At 70.3% G+C, this 23,624-nt stretch overlaps 1 protein-coding gene across 5 annotated transcripts; it reads right to left on the bottom strand.

Moving 5' to 3' along the window:
* Positions 1-855: 855 nt before the first annotated feature.
* ULK1 (unc-51 like autophagy activating kinase 1) lies at positions 856-15,804 on the bottom strand. 5 transcript variants are annotated; one of them, XM_054695440.1, is made up of 28 exons: positions 15,686-15,804; positions 15,415-15,507; positions 15,294-15,335; positions 10,515-10,547; positions 10,271-10,307; positions 9,459-9,632; positions 9,299-9,372; positions 9,112-9,213; positions 8,621-8,679; positions 8,451-8,533; positions 8,038-8,088; positions 7,750-7,838; positions 7,265-7,415; positions 6,623-6,773; positions 6,374-6,463; positions 5,985-6,110; positions 5,597-5,745; positions 5,413-5,499; positions 4,929-5,197; positions 4,525-4,718; positions 4,329-4,438; positions 4,102-4,245; positions 3,572-3,765; positions 3,323-3,495; positions 3,117-3,235; positions 2,833-2,990; positions 2,272-2,407; positions 858-2,205 (listed from the first exon to the last, which is right to left on the bottom strand). In XM_054695440.1, exons 1-28 carry the CDS (start codon positions 15,794-15,796, stop codon positions 2,150-2,152), a joined length of 3,255 nt encoding a protein of 1,084 aa, XP_054551415.1. In that variant the 5' UTR covers positions 15,797-15,804; the 3' UTR covers positions 858-2,149. The 5 variants fall into 5 exon arrangements, with proteins under 5 accessions (XP_054551413.1, XP_054551414.1, XP_037367240.1 ...); XM_037511344.2 differs by having other exon boundaries at positions 6,623-6,683; XM_054695438.1 differs by having other exon boundaries at positions 856-2,205; positions 3,572-4,245.
* Between the last annotated feature and the right edge of the window lie 7,820 nt (positions 15,805-23,624).

Genomic DNA, 23,624 nt, shown 5'->3' with positions numbered 1-23,624 from the left:
AGGTCGCGCAGCCAGGTAAAGGGTCAGCCCGAGAAGTGAGGGAGGGCCGGAGGTCTGAGGCAGCTCCTGCCGAGGTGCTGGGGCCCAGAGCCACCACCACACGCACCCACCCGCTTCTGAGCATCTCCCATGGAGGATAAACTGAGGCCCAGGGTTTGGGACAGGCTCCCAGGGTTCCCTGAGGAGCCCTGGGGCCTGGGCACCGTGGTGGGAGCCTGAATGTGCCCGAAACATGAGGGGCTTACAATGCGGGAGCCACACCACCCCCCACCCCAGCAGCTTTATTCAAGATGCCCCGAGCAGAGTGACTGGGCTGTCCAGCAACTCTGGGCTGTCCAGGAGCAGCTGTTCCTGTGCTCAGGCGAGCGGGAAGGAGCTCTCGGCCCCGAGGGGCCTGGAGGGAGAGCCCCACCCTGAGGGTCCCGACACCTCTAGCCCAGACATAGGCAGCAGCACACCATGGTGGGCAGGACACAGGAGCCCTGCTCCTGCTTTCTGTGATGCAAGGCAGCTCTCAAAGACTCGGGGACAGCAACGCCATGTCCGCGTCTCCTGGGGCCTGAGGGGCTGGGGGCGGCTACCTAGGTCCCCAGCCCTGCCTTCTGTGCTTAGTTCTTCCCAGCGGTCCATTTAGTGACAACTTACAAAACACCTGGGTAAGAAATGTAAACCTTACAACTCAACGATAGAGAAACCTCCAAACCAGAGCTGGGCCGAGGACTCGACCAGGTCCCTTGGAGATGGGGGGGGTGGGGTGGGGGTGGCCCGGGGCATGTGGGGATGCCTGCATCAGGGAAACGCAGCGCAAGCCAGCCAGCTGCAGCGGGCGTGAGGGCCAGTGCAAGGGCAGCAGGTGGGGTGCCCGGGCCCTGGTGGCTTAGTCAGGAGTTGCTACCGACTCACGTCTGTGCCCAGGAGCTCACCCCAGCAAGGAGAGGCCCAGGGAAATCCAGATGACACCCAGTCTCACCCTGTGCATTTGCCCCCAACGCTGGGGCGCAGGACTCCAGTTGGGGCCCTGAGCTGGCCACAGGGGCCCGCCCCAGAGGGAGGAAGCAACAGACGCGGACGAGGCCCGCCGGGGGCGCGCGGCGCCGGGTTTATTTCCTGAAGTCATGTCACAGTCAGTGTGGGAGGGGGAGCCGCTCACTGTCTCTTTGAAGTGGACTGGGGTGGCGTGTGTAACCGGGCCAGCCACGCCTGGCACGTGACAAGGGGCCGGAGGTCCAGGGGGCCCCTCGGTGGCACCAGCCTCCCGGCAGCGCTGGCTCCAGCCTGACCTAAGTGGTAACACTGGCTCGCGCCGAGGCCACGTGGGCCAGGCACGCGGCTTCCTGCATGTCCTGCTGTGTCTGTGGGGCTGGCGGACCAGAGAGGGCGGCTCCGGGGCATCCGCTGACCCGCAGTGGCAGCCAGGAGGGGGCTGACACCGGCTGCGGAGTGGCTGGCCGTGGGGCTCACGTGAAACGCCCCCTCGCCCGCCTGCCACGGACGGGAGCCGCCACACGCATCCCCACATCCTGCCCGCCTCTCCCCAACTAAACACCCTAAACACCAGCTGTTTTCTTCTTTAAAAAAAGAAGTTACAAAAAATAAGACACATTTGAGGAGCGGCATGGACGCCGCTCCCCAGCCCTGGGCAGAGCAGGCGCCCCGCCCACTGTCCCTGCCACGTGTCCTCGCTGAGGCGTCCGCACAGCGGCCAGGGCCAAGGCGGCCGGCCGGGCCCGCTGTAAAGTGCTGGGTGGTCACAAAGCGAAGGGCGGTCTCGGCAAAGCCTCTTCCTGGGCGGAGCCCCGGCTGAGCTGGCGGCTTTGGCTTGGGTGGGCTCTGGCACAGGCTCCGGCAGGGCTGGTGGCGCCTGAGGCCCCATCTGCCGGGGGGAGGGCGTTTTGAGTCCTGGCGGGAGCTGACCCGTCAGCCAGGCCGGGACTGGCCAGAGTTGAGGTTCTGTGAGGACCCCCACGCCCTGGCGTCTTCCCTGGAGTCTCCAAAGCTCCTGTTGGACCAGGGCAGGTGGCATACTCTGCGCCAGCGAGCAGTGTCCGGGCTGCAGGCACGTCTCCGAGTCAGCCAGCAAGCCGAGGGTCTGGCTCCCTCCGGGTCGTCAGAGGGTCTGGCCTCAGCTCTGGTGCCCGGGCCTCCAGGGTCAGGCACAGATGCCAGTGAGCAGGGCCGAGAGTCTCCGCTCAATGCACAGCTTGCCTGCAGGAGGGAGGGGTGTGAGCGGGCGGCCCTGGCCAGCAGCCTCCCCTCCAGGGCGGCACTCACACTTGGCGATGTTCTCCACGTCCGCCTGGTCCGTGAGGATCTGCTGCAGCCCTTCCATGAGCAGCAGGGCCTTGTGGTAGCGCTGGACACAGTCCTCCCGGCGGTGGAACATCTCGTCCAGCGCGGCCGACTGCACCTGTGCGGACAGCGGGGCTCTGGGTGAGGACTTGGCCGCCCCGCGGGCAGTGCCCTCAACAGTGCGGCCCGGGGCCACCAGCACCCTTAGTGCTGCACTTCCCGGTCACCCTGGGGGCCGAGGGAGAGGGAGCCCCATCCCCGCACACGCGAGGATCCTAGCCTACCTCGGGGGAGCTCACCGGTGCCCAGGACCTGGCCCCCAGCCTTCTGCTGAGCAGCTGGGCACCAGGCCTCCGGCTCTCCAGCCGGGGACACTGAGTCTGGGGCAGAGCGGCTACGACACCTCCCCCGGCCGTCACCCGAAGCCAGGGGAGCGCCCAGGCCCTGCTATCACCGCAGGAGGGGGCATGAGCTGTGGGTCCCAGCCCAGGAAGGACGGCGCCTCAGGTGGGGGAGGGCCCGGCCCCGGCCCAGGCCACCTACCGTCTGCACCGCGTGGCTGAAGATGAGCTTCTCGGCGGTGACGCTCTGGATGCGGTCGAGTAGCCGCTGCTTGTCCAGGAGGAAGCGCTGCAGCCGCAGGCTCAGGCCTTGGCAGGACAGCACGCTGGCCTTGTACAGCTCGTTCAGCTTCCGCACCACTGTGGGCACAGCCCGTCAGCACTCCGGGGTGCGAGGGTCCCCAGCCCCAGGCTCCCACCCCGCCCCACCCCAGGGGGTGCAGATGGCCCCTACCCTCCCGCTGCCTCCCAGAGCTCCTGCCTCACCCTGTTTGACAGTGGACGACAGGCAGAGCCGGCCAGCCCGGATCTGCTCGATGGCCGTCTGCAGCCCAGCGGAGAGCAGCTCGGCCACCTTCAGGTACAGCACCAGCTGCTCGGCAAAGCTGCGGGGCAGTGGGCACGTGAGGGGCACAGAAGCCCTGGCGCCCCCACTCAGGCCCGTGCCGCCGCCCTGGCCCTGGGGCACCCACCCCCACTCGCGGCTCAGCAGGCTGATCTGGTCGGCCACCACATTCTCCTGCAGCGGGAAGTCGGGCCCGCCGGCCGCCTCGCTGGCGCTGCCCTTGAGGGCGGCGATCTCCAGGACGTGCTGGACGAACACGAGCGTGAAGCGCAGGCTGTGCAGGGCGTCCGTGTGCTCTTGCTGGGGGCAGGGCAGCCAGGGGGTCACACCCACCATACCTGCCTGGCCGCCCCACCCCCAGCCCCGCTGCCCTCACCTCCATGAGGGTCTCCTCGGGGAGGTCGGGGGCCTCAAAGGTCACGGCCCCTTCCAGGTTGGCGGCCACGGGGTTGGCAAAGCCGCGGCAGTGCCCGGGGGCCGGGACCTCAGGGGCCGCCTCGCCGCAGGCCCCGGGCGCCAGGGGGCGGGTGGAGGCAGAGCCGGCCGAGCTGAGGGAGCTGGAAGACCCCACTGCAGGGCAGACGCGCCGTCTGGACATGCCGCCCGGCCACACACACCCTGCCCCACCCGGGACGCCTCCCTCCCGGCAGCTGCGCCTCGGCTCACCCGGCTCTGCCCCTCCCCGAGCAGAGCCGCAGGAGTCCAACCCGGCGCCCCACCAGGGCCCTCCTCCTGACCAGGACGCCAGTCCAGAGGCCAGACCAAGCGGATAGGGCATCTGCCGGCCTGGCAGTCTGCCCCACAGATGCCCCCACAGGAAGGCCCAGAGGCTGCAGACCAGGCGCCGCCGCGACCCAGGGCGTCCGGAGGAGACAGGGCGCCAAGCCTCTGCGCCCGAGACCTCACCTGAGAACATCCTGGCGCGGGGCCCCTGGGGGGGCGTGGTCCCGCTCGGGGGCGAGCCCACGGTAAAGACAACGGGGGCGGGGCTGCTGGCACCCCCCGCACGGGCTCCCGGGTGCAAGCTGCCTCCAAAGCCAGAGGAGGGTGCTGGGGGGGGTGGGGCGACAGGAGCTCAGGCCTCCTCCCCAGGCCCCTGCCCCCCACCCCCCAGCGGCGCCCGCCCAGCACACCAATCTCCATGGGCTTCTCCTGCAGGCTGTCCGTGCTGCCCGAGCCAGGGGTCTGCGTCCCGAACGCAGCCTTAAGGAGCAGGTCTGTGAGGCGGCCGGTGCTGAGCGACCTGTGGGGCGAGGGAGCGCTGAGCTCCCTGGGACCAGAGGCCCCAGCTCAGAGCAAGAGGCCCCACGCTGCACCTCGCCTACCCACCTGCCAAAAGGGCCCCTGGTGTCCTCCGCGGGCCGCAGGCCAGGGCCCAGCTGCTGCCCCAGGAGGGGCCCCGCCTCCGACAGGTCCGGCAATGTCCGGTTCCGAGGTGGCGTCATGACCACGCCCTGCCGAGCCAGAAGGGTCAGCAGGTTCTGGGAGCTGGGGGTCTTGGGGAAGTCGAAGGCAGGGAGAGCCTAGAAGAGCAAGTGGGGTGCTAAGAACAGCTGGCCCCGGACACTGGCCCGGGTCCTCCCCGCACAGGCTGGCCCTGGCCCTCAGACACCACGGGCAGCAGCCAGCTCCGGCCCACTCCAGGCAGGAAACAGGCGTCGAGGGCCTCAGCTCTGGCCTTCTCCAGGAACGCCCCCCTCACCCAGCTCACGCAGCCACACCGGGGCCCGTACCTTAGTAGGAGAGCCCAAGATGGGGGGCAGGGGGTTCCGCTGCAGGAAGTCGGGTAGCTTGGGCGAGCCTCGCAGCGGCCGACAGGACTGCAGCCCGGGGGCCAGCTGGGGTGGGCTGGCCTGCGGGTGACCAAAGGCCGTGCCCAGGGGGTCTGTGGGCGGCTTGGGCAGCTTGGGGCGGACGACGTGCAGGTCAGACAGGTTGGGGGCGCTGTGCAGGCGGCAGCCCAGCCCAGCGGCGTGGGGGGCGTGCTCGGGCACGGAGGAGCCTGCGTGGGACAGCCAGGCGACGTTCACCGGACAACAGGCTAGTGCAGCCCCTCATCTGTCCGCGACCCCTTCACCCCCCAGGGCCCTGTGCCAGGCACGGGCAGGAGCTGCAACCCAGCCCCAGGTCACAGTGCAGAGGGAGGCAGCGCTGCCCGCGACAGCCAGCTGGGTCAGGAAGCGGCCCCCGGCCCCGGCCCCCAGCCCGAGCACCCACCTGCGCGCGGAGACCTGCCGGGCCGCACCTCAGCTCCCTGGGGGGAGGGCGTCCGGCTCCAAACCGGCCGCTCAGGGATGGTTCCGACTTGAGGAAGGAGACCAGGGTCAGCTCGGGGCGAGCAGTGCCCCGCCCAGCCCTGGAGCTGCCGCCCACCCTGAACTGCATCCAAGCAGTAGCTCACCTTGCGGGGAAGGTGTGTGGGGTCTGCCCCCGCCCAGGGACAGCTTCCTGGCCAGGGCAGCTCCGTGCTCGGCGTGGGACGGGGGCGATGGACTAGGCCGGGCAAAGCCCAGGGGGCTGGTGCTGCCAGACCTGCGGATGGCGGAGGGCCTGGGGACACAGCAAGCCGGGGAGGTGAGGCCTGGCCCCGCCCAGCGTGGCCACCAAGCTCGACCCCCCTTTTCTGCCTGGAGTACAACTCGGGTGCAGAGACTCAAAGTCCCCAGCGCGGCCTCAGGCTGCCGTCCCGCCGGGGACACCTGCCCACATGACTGTCCACAAGGCTCTGCCGCCGCGACGTCTGCAAAGCCAGCACTGTCCCGGGATCAGGGCCAGCCACGCACACTCACCGGGGGACCTGGTGCTGGGGCGGGGACTGCAGGTTCTGCTCGATGCGCTGGTAGTTGTGCACCTGCGTGGGCACTGGGATGGGCACAGACGCGCCACACCTGCTGCTGGAGAACGGGCCGGCCCGGCTGGAGAAAGGACAGGTCACTGCAGGCGGCCTTGAGGGCGAGCCAGGCCACAGCCCGCAGAGGAACCCTGAGGCCACCAGCTTGCGAGGCACAGGAGGGTGTGCGCCCCGCCCTCCCATAGGCCCTGGCGGCTCTGGGGTGGCAGCAGCCATGGGACACACAGGAGAGACCTGGACAGTACACCGGGTCCAAGGAGCCCACCCCCGCACTCCCCCGCAACCTGAGGGCAGGGCCCCATTGGGTGCAGCAGGCTAAGGGCTTACCCTGAGGGGCTGGGGGAGCTGCTGCAGGGCGGGGAGGGAGAGGGAGTCCGGCCGCGGCTCTCCAGGCCACCAGAGGCCGCCAGTGAGCTCCTGGGGGCAGAGGCACAGGTGGACTGAAGCTTTAGCCAGTCCTGGTACCAAGCCCTGCCCACGCCCACTGGTGGGCTGAAGCAGGAGGGCGGTGTGGGGGGCTGAGGCACAGCAGACCCCCCCGACAGCCACCCCTTCTTCCAGCCAGGAGGCACCTACCCGCTGCACATCAGACTGTCGGGCGGCGGCTTGGCCCCAGCCACCTCGGCCACCAGGTCACCTGTGCGTGAGACAGGACTGTCCACTGCCTCCCGGGGCCACCCCACCTGGACGCTCCAAGGGGGTGGCTCCCCGACCAAGGCTCGTCCTCCTGGGTGGGCGGAGGCACAGGCCCCGAGCTACATCCCCGAGCCTACATCCCCGGGGCGTTTGTACGGGGGCGGCCCTTGACCTGCCTGCACCTCAGGGCCTCCGGGGAGGCTGGGTTCTTCCCCGTGCTCCCGCCTCAGCCACCTCCAGGCTGAGGGTCCATAGCCCTGCTCGGGGCCCACGCCCGGACCCTGGGCCCCAGCTGCCCTGTGTGGGGCCAGGAGCTCAGCTGAGGGGCTGGGCGAGGGCTCACTCTCCCAGCAGCGGAGCCCAGGCCCGCGGAAGCGTGGGAGCCACCAGGGCCCAGGCCAGACCCGCGCCCTCCCAGGCACCCCCTGAGCCTGCACAGCCCCCGGTTCCTGAGAAGCAGACCAGGGCAGAGCTCAGAGCCTGGCAGGGACAGGAGGCAGCCAGGCCGCGGACAGCAGGCAGGACCCGGCTTGGGCTCTGCTACAGAGGGCACCCACGCACACACGTGCCATGCTGACCCACCTGCAAATGGGGCCGGGACCATGACGAAGTCATCGGTGTCGCAGGAGTCCTTGCTGCTGCCACCAGAGTCCCGAGAGCCCTGCAGGAGCCCAGCAGCCTCGCCCGGGGAGGTCATCGTCTTACGCAGCTGCTGCTGCATCTCCCCCAGGGACTGGGGGCGGAGACCCACTAAGGCCTGGCTCAGAACAAGCGGCAGCCCCAGGCCAGGCCCGGTGCACAGGGTCCGTCACGGGATGTGGTCGCCACCCAGAGACCCCGGGAAGACCCCACTGGGCCCCTCGTGCTGGGAAGGCCGGAGCGGTAGCATGTGGGGGGCTGCGGCTCTGCAGGCCACTCAGGCATCACCCTCGCCCAGGCAGGCCCCACCCTGCCCCACAGCAAAGCCTGCAGGCAGGGCACCGGGACACAGGGCGTGGATGTGGAAGTGGGCAGTACAATGAGTACAGAAAAGCTTCCCCTTCACGCACTCTGGGCGGGCGACTCACCGGCGGGGAGGCCAGGTGTGAGGTGGAGCTGCTGCTGGAGCTGCTGCCGGAGCCCGAGCTGGGGTAGGAGGGCACGGGCACAGGCGGCGCTACAGGACGGGGGATGGTCAGGGCCAGGGCTCCCCCAAGGAGACGCCACCCGCCCCGCCACTGGAGTGGGGAGCGGTCAGGGCAGAGGTCTCCCCCCAAGCAGACGCCTACCCACCGGCGACAGGACCCCAGGGCCGGGAAGGGAGCCAGCCCCCAACCCCCAAGACTGTGGCACCATGTCCAGGGCCTGCAACTCACACTTCTTTACAGCAGCGCTGGCGTCAAGGAAGGGGTGCTGGAAGAACTCATCTGCAGAGCAAGCAGGGCAGGGCCTGAGAAAGGGCCTAGCGCACAGGTTTTCAGGATGAAGGCCACCCCAGCCTCGCCGGACCTGGGTGCCAGCTGGCCTCACTCCAGGGAGGCCCCGCCGCAGCGCACCAGCTGCCCGCCCAGACGGCGGCTTCCAGAGCTCTCCACTGTGGAACGGGCTTCACAGGCTGCGCTGCAGGGACGGGGTTCCAGGCACCCTGGAGGCCCACGTGCTGCACCACCAAAGGGCCCTCAGGAGCTGGTGCTGCGGGCGGAGCAGGGGGCGCGGGGAAAGGCCGCGAAAGGGGAGCGAGCGGGGCTTGGTCCTGACCGGTGCCGCGGGATGCCAGCCCCCCACTCACCGAAGCCCATGCGGTCTCGGGGGTTTCGCTGCAGCAGGGCCAGGAGCAGCTGTCTCAGCGGGGCAGAGGTCTCCCTCGGGATGCTGGGGGCAGAAGACCACCTCAGATTGGCCAGGGCCGCCTGGCTGGGGTAGGGTCATGGCGCAGAGACTGGGGCTAGGGGCACTCACATGGGGACCAGGGTCTTGTTCTTCTCATAGAAGAGGCGGAGATCCTGAGGGCTGCTGGCCTGGGGGAAGACAGGGTGCCCGCCCTCCGCGCACTCAGTGTCCGTATCCTGCCATCTCTTGCCCAAACAGCGCCCTCACGCTCCTGGGACGCCCGCACGGGACTGCCCCGCGGGTGGGCACCACAGCCGGGGGTGCCGGCGGAGCCTGCACGTGCTTGTCCCAGACGCGATACAGCGGAAGCCAAGTGCACGCGCCCGGGCTGCCCTCCTGGGCATGGTGTCCCTCACCCATGCAGCAGGCAGGGCAACCGGGAGGGCTGCCCAGGCGAGGCGGCCCCACAGGCAGGCAGCGTGGCCGGACTCTGGGCTCCAGGTCCCATGCAGAGCAGCCACTGCCTTCCAACGTGGGGAACGCCCGGTGTCTGTGGAGCGGGGGCACAGCGCTGGGGGGTGGGAGAGGGCCGGGAGGCGGGCACGGCGCGGGGCAGCTACCTGGAAAGGTGCCTTGCCCGTCAGGCACTGGTACACAATGGTGCCGAGGCTCCACAGGTCCGCCTTGCCGTCGTAGTGCTGGGACATGATGACCTCGGGCGCCTGCAGGCGAGGGGACAGCCGTGCTGTGCGGGAGTAGGTCGGGGCGCCCCGGAGGCAGGCCCTACTGGCTCCCCAGCCCACCTACCATGTACATGGGCGAGCCGCAGAGCGTGGCGGCCATCATGTTGCTGTGCAGGTAGCGGGCGAAGCCGAAGTCGGCTGGGGAGTGAGCGGGGAGTGAGCGGGGAGTGAGCGGGGAGCCGAGGCCGCCCCTGGGCCCACCAGCACCCGCCCGCCCGGCTCACCAATCTTGACACGGATGTTGTTGGGGTTGGCTCGGCGCCCGCCAGGGTTGCTCAGCAGGATGTTCTGGGGCTTCAGGTCGCGGTGGATGATGCCCTTGCTATGCAGCACCCGCATGGCGCCCGCGATCTGCTGCAGGAACAGCCTGATGGTGTCCTCGCTCAGCGTCCGCATGGCTGCGGGGAGACGGCGCTCAGGGGCGCAGCTCGGCCAGGCCTGCCCCCGCCACCCACGCTCACGCCCGGCCCTGCCCTAGCTTCTCGGCTGCGGCCCCCTCGCTCACACCCCAGGACCTGTTGTGACCAAGGACCCCCCCTGCTTCAGGCTGCTCTCCAACACCCTCCCCCATCCCGGGCCGTGTCCACCCACGCTCCCAGCGCCTCCCTCACCCCGCAGGCAAGCGCGGCCCAGCTGCCCAGGGAGCCCTCGCCCAGCCCTGAGGCCCAGACAGACGGGGTGTGAGGGGCTGTCTCCCGCCTGCAGTAGGGCCTCAACCATGAGCACCGGGGAGGCAGCTGGCCAGCTGCTGCAGGACCCCGAGGGCCGGGCATGACACGAGTGCCTAGCAGCCCAGCCGCCTGCCCTTCAAGGCTGTCCCTGCTGGCACCACAGCACCCCGACTGGGACACCTGTGGCCGAGACCACCCAGTGCCTGCTGCCAGCCGGCACTTGGCTGAGCCCACCTGGGATAGCCAGACCCCGCTCCAGCCCGCGCAGACATCCGCCCCCAGCTCCTCCCGCCGGCTCCACCCCCGCGGGACGCACTCGTCAACAGCTGCGGGCACACCCTGAGCCCCCGCTCGGGCCCACTCACCATGCAGATAGTCGGCCAGGTCCCCGCCGTTGCAGTACTGCCGAGACCAAGACATGTCAGCAGCCCCGAGGGCCAGGCCCTGCCTGGACACCTACTCCCGGGACCCCCTCCTCCCCAGGGCGGGTCCCCCGCAATCTGCGCTTGACAGGGCCTATGGCATCTGTCAGCCTCGCCACCCTCAGGCACCTGCTGCGGCCTCGGGACTCCAGCGCCAGCCCCGTCCAGGCGAGGCCGCGGGACTCACCTCCATGACCAGGTAGACGGAGTTGGCCATCTCCTGCGGGACACAAAGCACCATGAGGGCGGGGAGGGCCAGCCCCTGCAGCCCCCTGGGGAGCCCATGCTGGGGCCTCAGCATCCCGAGTGTGCAGCACCCACAGGTGCCCTCAAGACACACCTGGGCAGGACACCAGCTGGTCTCTCAGAGGCCGGGTAACGAGCGTGTGTGTCTGAGAGTCGAGTGAGGCCAGGCGAGAAGCACCCCCAGGGTGGCCCCGGGGCCTGCATCTTGCCCAGATCAGTGAGGCCAGCCCTGCCCCAAGGCCTCCTCGGACTCGCTTGTGTTCCTGAGAAGGGTCCTGGCTGAGCCAGCCCGCCTTTGAGGAAGGTCTGCCAAGGCTTGAGGGCCTGACCCCGCTGCAGTGAGAGATGCTAACCCCAGGGCCTGGGCGCCCATGCTATGCCCTGCCCGGCAGGGCTCCTCTGCTCAGCGTGGAGCTGCAGGGCCTCACCCTCTCCACTCTTCCCCCGCGGCATCCCCCAGCTCCGCCCTGGTGGGCCTTCCGGGAGGGACCAGTGCTCCAGCCAGTAGGAACCGGAGCTGACCAGCGGGGCGCCCAGGGCAGCTGTCTCCAGAGTTCCTTTGGAAGCTGGGCCAAGGGGCTGGGCATCAGCCTCTGGGGGGGACTCACCTCCCGTGACCTTGGGGAGGCCGCCCCTGGCACAGGGGCTGCCCCTAGCATGAGGCTGTCAGGCCTGCTCCCAAGAGCAGCCCAGCCCTTCCAAGTACACAGCGGGGCAGGCCGGGGCGGGACAGAAGCACAGACGCAGGCGTGTGCAGCTCCGGCCCCGCCAGCCCCCAGCTGCAGGGAGAGATAGAGAACCACAGGGCCCCATGGCAGACGCCCAGCTACCCCGTCGGCAGGGCAGGCCGGCCAGCAGCAGGGAGACAGCCGGGGACCGTGTCAGCAGACGCTTTGACAGGACCTCGCCAGAGACAAGCGCCCAGGACATCACAACAGCTGGGCCTCAGGGCGCCCAGGCCACTGCTCTCACACCCCGACCCCGTGGCCACCTCCAGCCCAGTTCCGCTCCAGCCAGCCCGGGACGTCCGTCTCTCCGCCACCCGGCCAGGCCCGGGCCCAGCTCTCTCCCCAACCGTAGCTCCTGCCCCGAGAAAGCCCAACTCGCCCATGGGGCCGGGAGAGGCAGGGACCACATCACAAGGACACAGAGGACACCCGAGTCTCCCATCAGGACCATGAGCCCGCCTCCACGCTAAATGCGCTCTCAGGCCCCCAGTCCTGAGAAACGGGGTGCACCTGCAGAATGACAAGGTTCCTCTGTGCCAAGATCGCTCAAGACCCACGCCAAGGCCCTGCTCACCACCCCGCTCCAGGCCCGAGCCTCCACCTGCCGCACCCCACCCCACGCCCCAGCTCCCCACCTGCTGCCTCTGAGACAGCCTCACTCCCCAGTGCTCCCTGCAGGTCACCTGCCAAGGCCACCCTGGAGCCTGCCTGGGCCTCCCAGGCCTGCGGAGGGCACAGGCTGTGCTGGGAGGCGGCCCCGTCTCGGGGAGAGAGGGCTGCCTCGTGGGAGGGAGGTCCGCGCGGTCCAGCGGCGGCTATTTCAGAGGAGCAAACGGCGCAGAAGCCCCTGTGCCAAAGCCTGCGCCAGACGGGTCCCGGAAGCAGTGGCCCTGACACCATTCTAGCGGGGGTTCGAGTGCCAGGGCAGGTGGGGGCTGGGTGCCTTAGTCCTGCCCCCCTTCCCCAGGGAAGGTGGCTCTGTCTCTGGACCCCTGGAGAGGCGACCTCCCCTGCCAGGCTGTCGCCCACCCAGACCTGGGTGAACAGCCCCCCTTTTCACATGCTTCGGGGGGCCGAGGGGTGCAGGAGTCAGACCGCTGCCTGGGTCGGTCTCGGGTCAGCCCAGACGCTGGAGGTGGCCAGGTCTGCACGTAGCCCCAGCGAGGGGGTGCGTGGAAGCGGGGGCACACTCCTGCACGGGGCTTCCAGGGCAACAGGAGCCAGACCGGGGCCTCACATCAGCCCCACTGCGGGCCAGCGCGGAGCTGGCCTGGTAACAGGGCATGGAGGGTGGGGAGGGATGGGGCGGGGTTGGAAACAGAGCCCTGGTCTCTGCGCTGCAAGACCCCAGGAAGGAGACACAGGCTCTCTGCAGCACACCCAAGGACTGGGCTAGGGCAGCCCGGCGCGGGCAGCTGGGCACATGGGAGCCACCCTACCCCAAGCTGAGGAGCTCTCCTTAAGGGGACCCGGCAGCCACACCGCCGTCCAGCCCATTCCTGCCTGGTATGCCTGGGCCGGCCGTGCAGGCAGACGGGCCCCGACCCAGTTCCCTGCTGGCCAACTGACATGCTGGCCCAGACGGTGACAAAGCCACCACCGAGCTGGGCAGAGCTGCTGTGGCGGGCCAGCCCTCCAGACACTCCCACGGAGGATGCCGGCCCTCCCTCAGAAGGGAGGCCCTCTCCAGTGACCTGACTCAGGACAAGCAGGGGACACCCTCGGGTGAGGAGTGTGGGCAGCTGCAACGCCTTTCCCTCAGGGAAACCCAGGCCCCACTCACCCTCGAGCGCACCACAGTGGTGCTGAGGGCGGATGCTGCCTGCACCCGACTGCGAGGCTGCAGGGAGCCGCCGCCACGACACCAAGGGCCCAGCCAGGTGGGCGGCGGGGGGCCACCGCAGGGCAGGGCAGGGTCCCACTTCTGGGGGCGCTGAGTCCTCACAGTGAACTGACCCCACCCACCATGTCCACTGCTGGCATGTGACCCACACTGAGCAGCCCCATGTTAATGAGGCGCACCCACCGCCACCCTTTCCAAAGGTGCAGCCCTTTCCAAAACGCCAGGACTGCCCTGGGGCCCCAGGGGAGGGGAAGCAGGTTGTGGCATCACCCGTCACCTGTCACTGGGAGCAAGGCCAAGAGGGCCCTGTGCTGGCAGCAGAGGCGGCCCCAGTGGCCGTCACTCAGGCGCTGCTGCGGGCGGGGCTGGCGCGAGTCACGTCCAGTTGCAGGAACCGGCCAGACAGCGTGCTGGCCTCTGCAGGGGAGGGGCTGTCAGCCAGGCCCTGCAGGCCCGTCCTCCCAGGCCGGTGCAGGTCTGCCCAGCGAGGGCCAGAGCCCACCCCTCTCGCCCAGGGGCCCAGGGCCCAGGCCCAGCCGCCCCAGCCTGGCATCAGAACAGAGCACCGTGCTAGGCCTCACAGCCTCGCGCTGGCCTGCGCACACTCCTGCTCCACACAGCCCATGAACAGGCACAGAACAGCCCCCAGCACAGGGACGCCCAGGCGTCAGCGCCCAGAGCTCTCCACGACACGGGCCCGCGGGTCAACATGACACCATGTGCAGGCGTCCAGGCTGGCGACATGACTGCCCCACAGCAGCTGCACGGTGATGCGGGCACCGGGAACATCCCCGTGGAGAGGGATGGGGAAAGGCAGGCCCACGCCACCAGCAGCCTTAGCAGGACGACATGGCCTGTGCCCAGGACGGGTATGAGCAAGGACAGCCAGGAGCCAGGGCACTGAGCCTGTGCAGACCCGGCTGGCCCTACCTGGGGCTCCGCACCTACGCTGATGGCTGAGGGGTCTGGCTTCAGGGCCCTGGCTGGCCCGCTGGGCCTGGAGGGGCAGCCTCCAGGGGCCTAGGGTTCCCTGCTCAGAGTGCAATGCGGCAAGAGGCAGCCACGGTGGAGGCCTCCTCCCTGCCCCGCAGTGAGCGGTGCCACGGGCCCCGGGCCAAACAGGGGCAGCCGACCCAGAAGCCACCAGCCTGGGTGCAGGCTCCACCCGACAGGCAGAGGCGTCTCATGCAAATCCCCTCCACCCTGTCCCGTCTCGTCTTGTTTGCAACCCAACCCACGTCCAAGCCGTGCGTCCCAGGTCCAGAGTCTTGGACGAGAATCCAAGGCCCCAGGAACAGCTGGCGGGCGGGCCTGGCTCCCAGCACTTCCTCCCCAGAGGAAGCCGTGGCAGGAAGCAGCGCTGCCCACAGCCAGGTGCCCACAGCCAGGTGCCCACAGCCAGGTGTGCGGCCCAGGGGGTGGGGCGGAGGAGGGCGCACAGAGGCGGCGAGGCGGGAGAACACGGCCGCCCTCCCGCCCCCGAGACTTCCAGGTACTAGCTGCCACCCTGGGCCAGGTCCTCCCCATCACGTCCCGTCATGCCCCAGTCCCCAAGGCCACGGCCCAGCTCCGCAGGAGGAGGGAGGAGGCCACCCAAACACAGCCAGCCAGCCAGCCAGCCGGCCGGGAACTTCCCCCAGCCAGGGGCTGGTCCCGTGGCCTCAGTAAACAGGTTTCAAAACCATTAGTCAGCACTCTGGCCGGGATCAGCTGCTCCGGCTCCCAGCCCCCAGGCCGGCGGCGGCGCCCAGACGGCCGAGCCTGGGGGTGGCAGGGGCAGCGGCCCGGGCCTCCAGGGCCGGCTGGACGGCAGGCAGAGCCCGGCTCTGCCCCCAGCCCGGGGCGGCCCGCAGCCAGGAGGAGGATCTCCCGCGGCCTCCCCTCCCCACCGACGCGGATGCCCGCGCCGCCGTGTCAACAGACAGGCGCGCCCGACAGGTGGCCCGGCCGTCCGCAGGTGCTGCCCGCGCCGGCCCAGCACCGGGGTCGGGCCGCGGAGTCGGACGCCGCCCCAGGACCCCGCTGCGGCCGGCCCGGGGGCGCCACGAGCGGGGGGGGGCGCCCCCCAGTCCCACCCCGAAGGCCCCGAGCGGCCGCCGCCAGACACCGGGGAGCCGCCGGCGCCCCGCCCGCGCCCGGCCCGGCTCACCTGGAAGTCGTAGAGCGCCACGATGTTCTCGTGCTTCAGCTCCTAGGACGGACGGACGGACGGACAGACGGGGTCAGCCGGGCCCGCGCCCCCCGCCCCGCCCGCCCCGCCCGCCGCGCACCTTGAGGATCTTGATCTCCTTCCCCAGCAGCGCCTGCGACTTGGCGAGGTTCTTCTTGCTGATGCACTTGACGGCGACCTCCAGCTCGCGCCTCTGCGGGACGAGCGGCTCAGCCCCGCCGGCCGGGGGGCGCGGGGGGGCGGGGGCGGGGGCCGGGGGCGTCCCGGGGGCCCCGCCGGCCGGGGGGCGCGGGGGGGCGGGGGCGGGGGCCGGGGGCGTCCCGGGGGCCCCGCCGGGGGGGGGGGGCGGGGGCCGCGGCGGCCCCGCTCACCTCGCGGTGGCGCCCCTTGAAGACCACGGCGAAGGCGCCGTGCCCGATGAGGTCCTTGCGCGAGAACTCGAAGCTGCCCACGGCCTCCAGGCCGGCGCGGCCGGGCTCCATGGCGCTCAGGCGCGGCGCGCGCGCGGGGGGCGCATGGCGGGCGCGGGCGGGGGGGCGGCGGGGCCCGCCTGCCCGCCGGTCCCGGTGGGCGCGCGCCGCGTCCCGCAGGCCCGGGCGGCGCCGATCGCGGTCGCGCGGCTGCGGCGGCCCCGACGCTCCGACGCGCCCCGGCGGGGAAACAAAAGAGCCGCGGCCCGCGGCCCCGCAGCCCAGACGCCCGCGCAGGCGCAGCGCGCGCGGGGCGGGGCTGCGGCGCGGCGGCGGGGGCGGGGCCTGGCGGCGCGGGCGGGGCCTGGCGGCGCGGGCGGCGGGGGCGGGGCCTGGCGTACGCCGCGCCTCGGGGGCGGCGGGGCGGGGCCGGGCGGGAAGGGGGCGGGATCGGCGCGGTGGGCGGGGCCGGCGGGAGAGGGCGGGGCCGGCGGGAGAGGGCGGGGCCGGCGGGAGAGGGCGGGGGGCCAGGGCGGCCGGCGGGAGAGCGGGCCGGCCGGCCAGCGGCCCCCCCCCCCCCCCCCCCCCCGCCGGGTGGCCCCTGCACACGGCCCGCGCCCCGCAGGGCAGGGAGAACCTTGGGAAGACGACGCTGCGTCCCAGGCCGCGCCCCAGCCGTGCGGTGGGGGGGACCCAGCTGTCGTCCGAACCCGGGGCACAGCCCGCGGCCTCGCGCTGGGCTCTCCCCGAGCCGCCTCGGCTTGGAGGGAGTCGGGGCCCGACAGGCCGGGCGCCGCGGAGGGCAGAGGAGCCGGCGGCGGGGCGGGCGTGCCCGGCCCAGTGTGCCCGGGCTGGTGGGGTGCCCGCGGCCAGCGCCTGCCCGGGCCTGGCCCCTGTTCCGCGCAGGGACCCGCGAGGGGCTTGGGCCCCACTTTACAGGGGAGCGGAGGGAGGCCCCAGGAGTCAGGGGCTGCGCTGAAGCCACAGCCCAGGAGTGCCTGGAGGGCCCTCGGCAAGGCCCGGGGTGGCTCCGGGAGTGGCCATGGCGCGGGCACCTTGCCCTGGGGTGCGCTAGTCACTGCAGCTATGGCCTCGGAGAGCCTTCTCTGGACACGCCTGGCCCCGCAGCGCTCGGCAGGCACTGGGGCAGGCATGTCGAGGTTTTTGTGGAGTTAGTGTGGGGTCCTGGGGTTCACGCTGGGAAAGGCCTCCCCAGAGATCCTGTTTCGGCAGCGCGCGGCGACTCTCCCGGCGAGTTTCTCCAGGAGGCAGAGACGTTGGTTATATTGAAAGAGCAGGTTTGTTAGAGAAACGGACAAAAGAGTGAAAGAGACTTGCACAGACACACGCGGGCAGGAAGAGCTGCCCAGAAAGAGCAGGTTTGCGGAGAGAGGGCTGTTCTGCTCCCCGCTCTGGCTCTGGTGAATTCTCTCACCCTCCCGTGCTTCTGACTGTACCCAGTGCATGTATAACAAAAACAAACAAATAAATAAATAAAAAACATGCCTCTATTAAAAAAAAAAAAAAAGGCTGAAGCTTACCGCCCACAAATAGGGTTCACTGGCCCGCGCGGCCCCTGGGAGGCCAGGGCGGCTCGGGTGGAGTCTGGGGCTGCTTCTCAGCAGAGCTCTGAGGACCGGCCCTGAGGGATAAACGTCCCTTCCCCGCGGCGAGCGGCTTAGCCTCAGCGAGTCTTTTCTCCCTCAGGGAGCTCCTCTGGCCCGGGCGGTGGCGGGTTCCTAGTTCACCTGGAGAGCCCCGCGCACCCAGAGCCTTCCCCCACGGTCAACTGCAGACCAGGCCGGGGGAGGGCGAGCCGGTCTTCTGCTTTCTTCGGAACTGTGGAAAATGCACACGGCCTGGACCTCCCCTCCCCAGGGCCACGGCCCACGGCCGAAGCTCACCCCGGATGCGTCCATCTTCCCCAGCGGACACGGGCCCCGGCCCCGGCCCTGCAGGGCTCTGATGGGGACCCCAGGGCTGGCGTGGGCGGGGCCCCACGGAGCCCACGGGGCGCCCCCGGGCTGGATGTGCCTGGTGCGGTGTGGACACCACCGGGGGCCCCTCCCCCATCTCCCGAGTGTGGGTGCAGCTCCCCTTGGGAGTGTGCCCGGAAGCGGGTCCCGTGCGTGCGTGCGCAGTCTGGGCTCTTCCCCCTCAGGAGCGCCATCCCAGCAGTTGTTATTTTCTGCTTTTTTAAAAATAGCCCTCCCAGTGGGTGCGAAGTGGTTCTCCCTGTGGCTCCATTTGCATCTGTGTGGGGGGTGCAGGGTGTGGGGTGCCTTTCCCGGGCCTTTGGCCACCAAGCCCGCCTCTGGAGCTCTGTCTGCAGAGCCCCCTGACTGGTTTGCAGCCAGGACGGTGGTTTTCGTGGAGTCGTGATTCTTCAGGGGTTCTGGATGCACCTGCCTGTCTCAGCAAATACAGTTTTATTGACCCCAGCCTCACTGGCCTATCCGTCGGCCACTTTTGGGGGGTTTGCCACGTGCTGGTCCCAGCAGAGGCTGTGGGGGCCTGACATGTGGCGGTCACCCCTTGGGCGGCGGGCAGTGCTGCTGCGGCCTGCACGACAGGCCTGGGTTGTCCTCCTAGGGGCCCTGGACACAGCAGGCGCTGGGGCCCCTGGGGCCCCCGGGTCCCCCCTAGATCTGGCTGTGTGGGGAGAGGGTTCCCCGGGTGTGGGTGGGCAGGGACTGGAGGGAGGCCCACCTACCCCCAACTGGGGGGTGTTGTCTTCCTGGGAAAGGAGAGGGTTACCAGAAAGTGGGACGCCCCTTCCTGGGGGCCAGGCTACCTGGCCGCTCAGCCTCCCACCCAGGCCAGCACGGCCCCGGAGAGGCCGCCCAGAGCCGCCAGCCCTTTCGGGAGGGCTTTGTCCTTGGCCCCAGGGCTGGAGCTGCAGTTTTAGTTCAAACAAAAGGACGCCTTTGGCCCCGGCCCCTCGGGAGGGTGGTGGGAACCCCTGCCCGCGCCAGGAAGCTTGGGGCGTGACAGGAGGCTCCGCCCGCCGCCCGGCCAGGCCCCAGTCTAGGACCCTGAGTGTGAACTCACTTTGGGGCCCAGCACCCCGCAGCCACACAAAGGCACCCCAAGGCCATGCTGATGCCCAGTTTCTAGCGGGCCAGAGCCATGAAGTGCTGCACCTCCCCCTGCAGTGACCTTTAGGGCTAATGGCTCTCGCCAAGGTCCCTCGGTCCGGCTGGGCAAGGAACCAGCGCGCAGGGGGAGAACAGCAAACTCCCTGAGGCAGGGGAGTACAGCAAAGTTCCCTGAAGACAGATAAGACAGAAGCCTATCAAAGGATGACGACCACCAGGAGCTAAAAAACCTTATCCCGTCTTTCTAGAACTACGAACTTTATCCCTTTATTGTCTTTCTAAACTTCCTTCTTTCTTCTATAAAGGTCATTTGCTGTTAATTAAAAAATCATATGAAATCCTTAACACAAGGCTGACTCCCATGAAACGTTACTAAACCCTGTAATAATTAAAATATGGTTTAGTGAAAAAAGTAGTCAGTAAAACAAAAAAATGCGATCCTATAGTTTAAAAACAGAACTAATGGTCTGTCCGCTTAGGAATGAGGTAAATCACTCAGCGATAAGCTAAATCCGTTCCCTGCTCTGTGCTTTTGGAGACGTGTACACTGGCGACTGACTCAAATACAATCGCACTCAGATTTACTCTCTCTTGAAGCGTGTGTGTCTGTCATTTCTTCAGCCGAATCCCTGAGCACCCTGCGGGGTCTCTCAACCCTGAGACGGCCTCATCGTTCACTGCTGTGCTGGTCCGCGGCCATGAAGGCCAGTGCACACTGCTGCCCTCTGACCTCAGCGTGGGGGGCCCCGAAAGGCTGCCCGCGGTGTGGGCGACAGAGCCCTGTAGGTCCTGTGCTGGGGCAGGGGCCGGGGCGGGGCGGGCAGTCAGCACCCATGGACGGTGCCCTGAAACGCGCGGTGTGACCTGTGACGTCCATGTCCGGGAGAGGAGCTGGCTGCCCGCGGGCCGGGAGGGGTCGGGCGGAAAGGCCAGGCGGTGTCTGCCTCCCCGGGGGCCGTCCAGACCGGCCCTCCCCGGGGACGGGCCCGCGGTGGCGGCTGCTCCTCTGCGTGGTGAGAACGCCTGGGGCAAGGGGTGCCGGCACGACTGGCCACCGCGCCAACCGCGCTGCCCGCCCTGCAGAGCTGCCCGCATGCCGGGCGCCCCCCCCGAACCCAGGAGGGTGGAAGGAGAAGCAGGAGGCTGTTGCCAGGACCAGCTCTGGGCCCCGCCAGCCCAAGGAGAACAGGTGCAGGTGCCGGCGCTGCGGGCCTGGGAGGCCGCCTGGCAGCCCCTCCAGTCCAGGCGGAGGAGAGCCCCCCAGCCTGGGAGCAGGAGGGGGCAGGGCTAGGTCCCGCCTCCATCCTGAAGGCCCCAGCCCCTGAGCTGGAGCAGCTGCTGTGCGAGGCCCACGCTGGCCCCGAGCCTGCAGCCGGCCAGACTGGTTCTGCAGAAGCCGCGGTGGATGGCCCTGCCCGTGGGTGACTCAGCCTGGCACAGCGGCGGTGGCTGCCCGGCGATGGGCCACCAGGAGCCCGGCGCCCTCAGCTGCCCCAGTTCGAGAACCAGGCCCTGCTTGCGGACCTGGCACGCCTGCTCTCGCTCTAGCGCCCCCGGCTGTTTCCGCGGGGCGCCCCCCGCCCTCCCACCCCTCCCAGCCACCAGCAGCCCTGGACTGCCCTCCCCCCCTTCCTGGTCCTGCCCTCGCCCCTGCCCGGTCCCGGCCGGGGGCCTGCGCGCTGCCCGTGCCGTGTGGGTGCAGGCGCCCGCCGGGTGGGCTCCAGACCCAGGCCGGCTGAGGGCGCGGGCGGGGGGCCTCTGCGACCCGGGCGGCTCTCCTCACACACCTTCCTGCTGACGCGAGCCGCCCTGCAGGTGACCTCCCTCACCCAGGAAGGGGCCGAGCCCCGGTCGGGGGCCCGGTGCGTCCCCTGCGCGGCTAAGGGTGTTGGAACGGCCCTTGTCAGGCGGCTCCTGGTCTTCTGGCAGAGCTCTGGGGAGAAACACCAAGCCCCGGGGGTGGTGGCTCTCTCTGGGCTGCCAGGGGGGCAGCTGGGGAAGCCCCCTCCATCCGGGCTGGCACCTGGTCCGGCTCGAGACCCCGGGAACCTGGCGACAGCGGCCTAAGCCGTTTGTTCGAGGCGTGAAGCGGGGCCTCCGGGGCTGCTCGGACACCAGGGCCACCGGGCATCCCGCTCCGCCGCCCTCACGGGGCCTCCCCCGCCACTGCACGTCGTGCTGCGGCTCCGACCGCGACACCTGCCGTCCAGCCCCCGAGGAGGGGGGGAGGGGCCCGGCCTTCTCCCAGGACAGCCTGGTCTCTGCCGGCCAGTCCCGCGCACACCCGCAGGCGAGCAGGTCTCGGCCGCGGACAGGCTTGGAGATGGGGTCCGGCGCCCGCCTAGACCAAGGCAGCAGGGCGGGAGCGGGGCACCCCGGGGAGGGTTGAGGACCCGCAGGCGCACGCGGCTCGCTCGCCAGGACAGCGGCCAGTTCACGGCAGGCGGGTGCAGGAGCCCGGGGCAGCCCCGGGGCCGTCTCCGGCGCCTGCCCAGCTCCGGGCTGGGGACCACCCACTGCACGGGCGCCCACGGCAGAGCCCCCGGGGTGGGGGCCGAGCAAGCTCCTCTGCCTGAGGCTTGTCCCCCGGGTGCCCGGGCGAGCAGGAGCCACCTCCAGCCAACAACGGGTCCGTGGGCACCCAAGGGCAGGGGCCCCCGATGGAAGGGGGCGCTGCTGTGGCCGCCCAGCCGCTCCCCGGGGTCACACGTGGGGTGGTGTCACCCAGGGGGCCTTTGGGCGCGGCTGGGAGGGCAGGGCCTGCGCCTCCCTCTCGGGGGCGTCTGACCTGGACTCCCCGGCGGGAAGCCGGCCCTGCAGGCCGACCGGGGTCTGGCTCAGCTCAGAGTCCGGCGGGATGCTGGGCCGCGTCCGGCCCGCGGGCTTCCTCCCAGAGCGGGGGACAGACCGCAGCGGGGCGGGGCCGGCGGGGCGCGGAGGCCAGTGGGCCCCAGGGCCCAGCCCAGAGGCGGGGGCGGCTGCGAGGGCTGCGCGCACTTTCTGGGGAGACATCGCCCCCTTTCATTTGCCCCCTGGAAGTCGCCCGAGGGACGCTCCCTCGGCTGAGCAGTGTGCCGACGGCGGGGACAGCTGGCAGCTCAGGCGGGGCTTCCTGGGGGGCAGTGCCCTCGAGGCGGGCTGGGGGCCGGGCGGCTGGGCCGCGAGGGGCTGCACTCCAGCTGCCCAGCACCGCTGACCCGCGTCAGGCGGCGGCCGTGAGCCCACACCCCCGACTCATGGGGCCGGAGCCGCCAGCTGACCTTCTGGAGCCCTTTCCCGGCGGCCAGGACAGCCAGCGAGCGTGGGGCTGCCGGCCAGAGGCGGTCGCCATGTCGCTCCGGAGGTGTCTGGGCGCTCCCGCCCCTGCCCGGCTCTGGGCGCCCTGGCCTTGGCTGTGTCTGCGCCCCTAGTCCGTGCTGTGTCCTGCGACTGCGCCCTCTCCTCTGGAGGCCACGCTGCCCCGGGACCGCGCCCTCCCGTCTGCACGAGCCCACGGACATGGTCGGAGCAGCGCCTGGGGTTGCGGAGTCTCCCTGTCCCCGAGGGGCTCTGGGTCCTCCATGCCCGCCCCTGGCCTTGGCACCGCCACCTGCGCAGGCCCGGCCCTGCTCTCTGCCCCTCCAGAACATGCCTCGGCCACAGCCCTCTGGGGCGCCCTCCGCACGGCTCGTCAGGTAATCGCCCCTGCACGGGCCAGCAGGAAAGGGCCTTCAGAACCTGGTCCAGCCCGGCCTGCGAGCAGTCGGCGTGGAGGCCCTGGACGGTGCCTCCTTCCCCAGACACTGGCCGGGGAGTCGGGGCTGCCCCTGCGGAGGGGCCTGGGGGGGTGCCTAGCTGGGCCTCCCCTGGCTGAGCCACAAAGCTGGGCCTCAGGGGCATCCGGGCCTCCAGGGGCAGCGTGTGGGGGCACAGCAGGACGGCCCTCTAGGGCAGAAGCAGACGCTGGGGTCCAGGTGGCTCTGGCTCACCTCGCAGAGGCCCGGTCTGCAGGGCGGGGGCAGGCGGGGCTAAGGGAGCAGGTGTGCAGAGGCACATCCCAGCCTGCAGACTCGGGGGCCTCCAGGCGGCCACACCCCACATCCTGGGGGTGGGGGGTCAGAGGGCGTCTGCCCGCCCCAGGCCAGGTGCTGCCTGGGAGCTGTTTCGCCCGTCCATGGGGTCCCTCCCCGGAGCCGGCTGCTGGCCGCTTCCCAGCTCTGGGCTTCGGGGGTCAGTCGTCCTGCTGCTGGGGGCTGAAGCTGGGCCGGGAGCGCCCCATGTCCTCCGAGGGCCCCCACGTGGTGAGTGTCACGGGAGCCTGGCCCCAGGGCCAGCGCCTGCGCCGAGCTGCGGCTGTGACTGCACGGGCCGGCCACGCCGCTCGCGTCAGCAGGTCACGGGCCGCGGCAGCCCCACGCCCGCGTGACTCAGACCAGGCACCCCACGCCTCTTCATTCCCGCCCGCAGCTCCCCACTGCCCCTGACCTCACGGCGAAGCCTCCACAGGCGCCCGCACCACCTCCGTGCACCTCCTCCCTGCTCCACCCTCCGGGACACGCTGGCCGCCTGGACGCTCTCGGGGTTCAGACCCTGCGGCCCGTTCTCCGTCCCCCCACCCGTCCCCTTGGCCCTCCAGGCCAGATGCGGGGGAGCAGGGGGCTGGGGTACACCTAGAACTCACACACGCGACTTGCCATAAAAAATCGGGGGCTGGAGCCACCAACCTGAATAAACCAACATGGAAGCAGGCCGGGAAAGGGGCAGCTGAAGGCTGGGTGAGGCGGCCTGGGCGCAGAGTCCAGGCTGGTGGAGCGGGTGGGCAG

Source organism: Talpa occidentalis, unplaced genomic scaffold (genome assembly GCF_014898055.3).
Source record: "Talpa occidentalis isolate TD23 unplaced genomic scaffold, MPIMG_talOcc4v2.1 talOcc4.14, whole genome shotgun sequence".
NCBI classification, from domain to species: domain Eukaryota; kingdom Metazoa; phylum Chordata; class Mammalia; order Eulipotyphla; family Talpidae; genus Talpa; species Talpa occidentalis.
The sequence above is the reverse complement of the archived record's forward strand: the minus strand, read 5'-3'. Positions and strand labels throughout refer to the sequence as shown.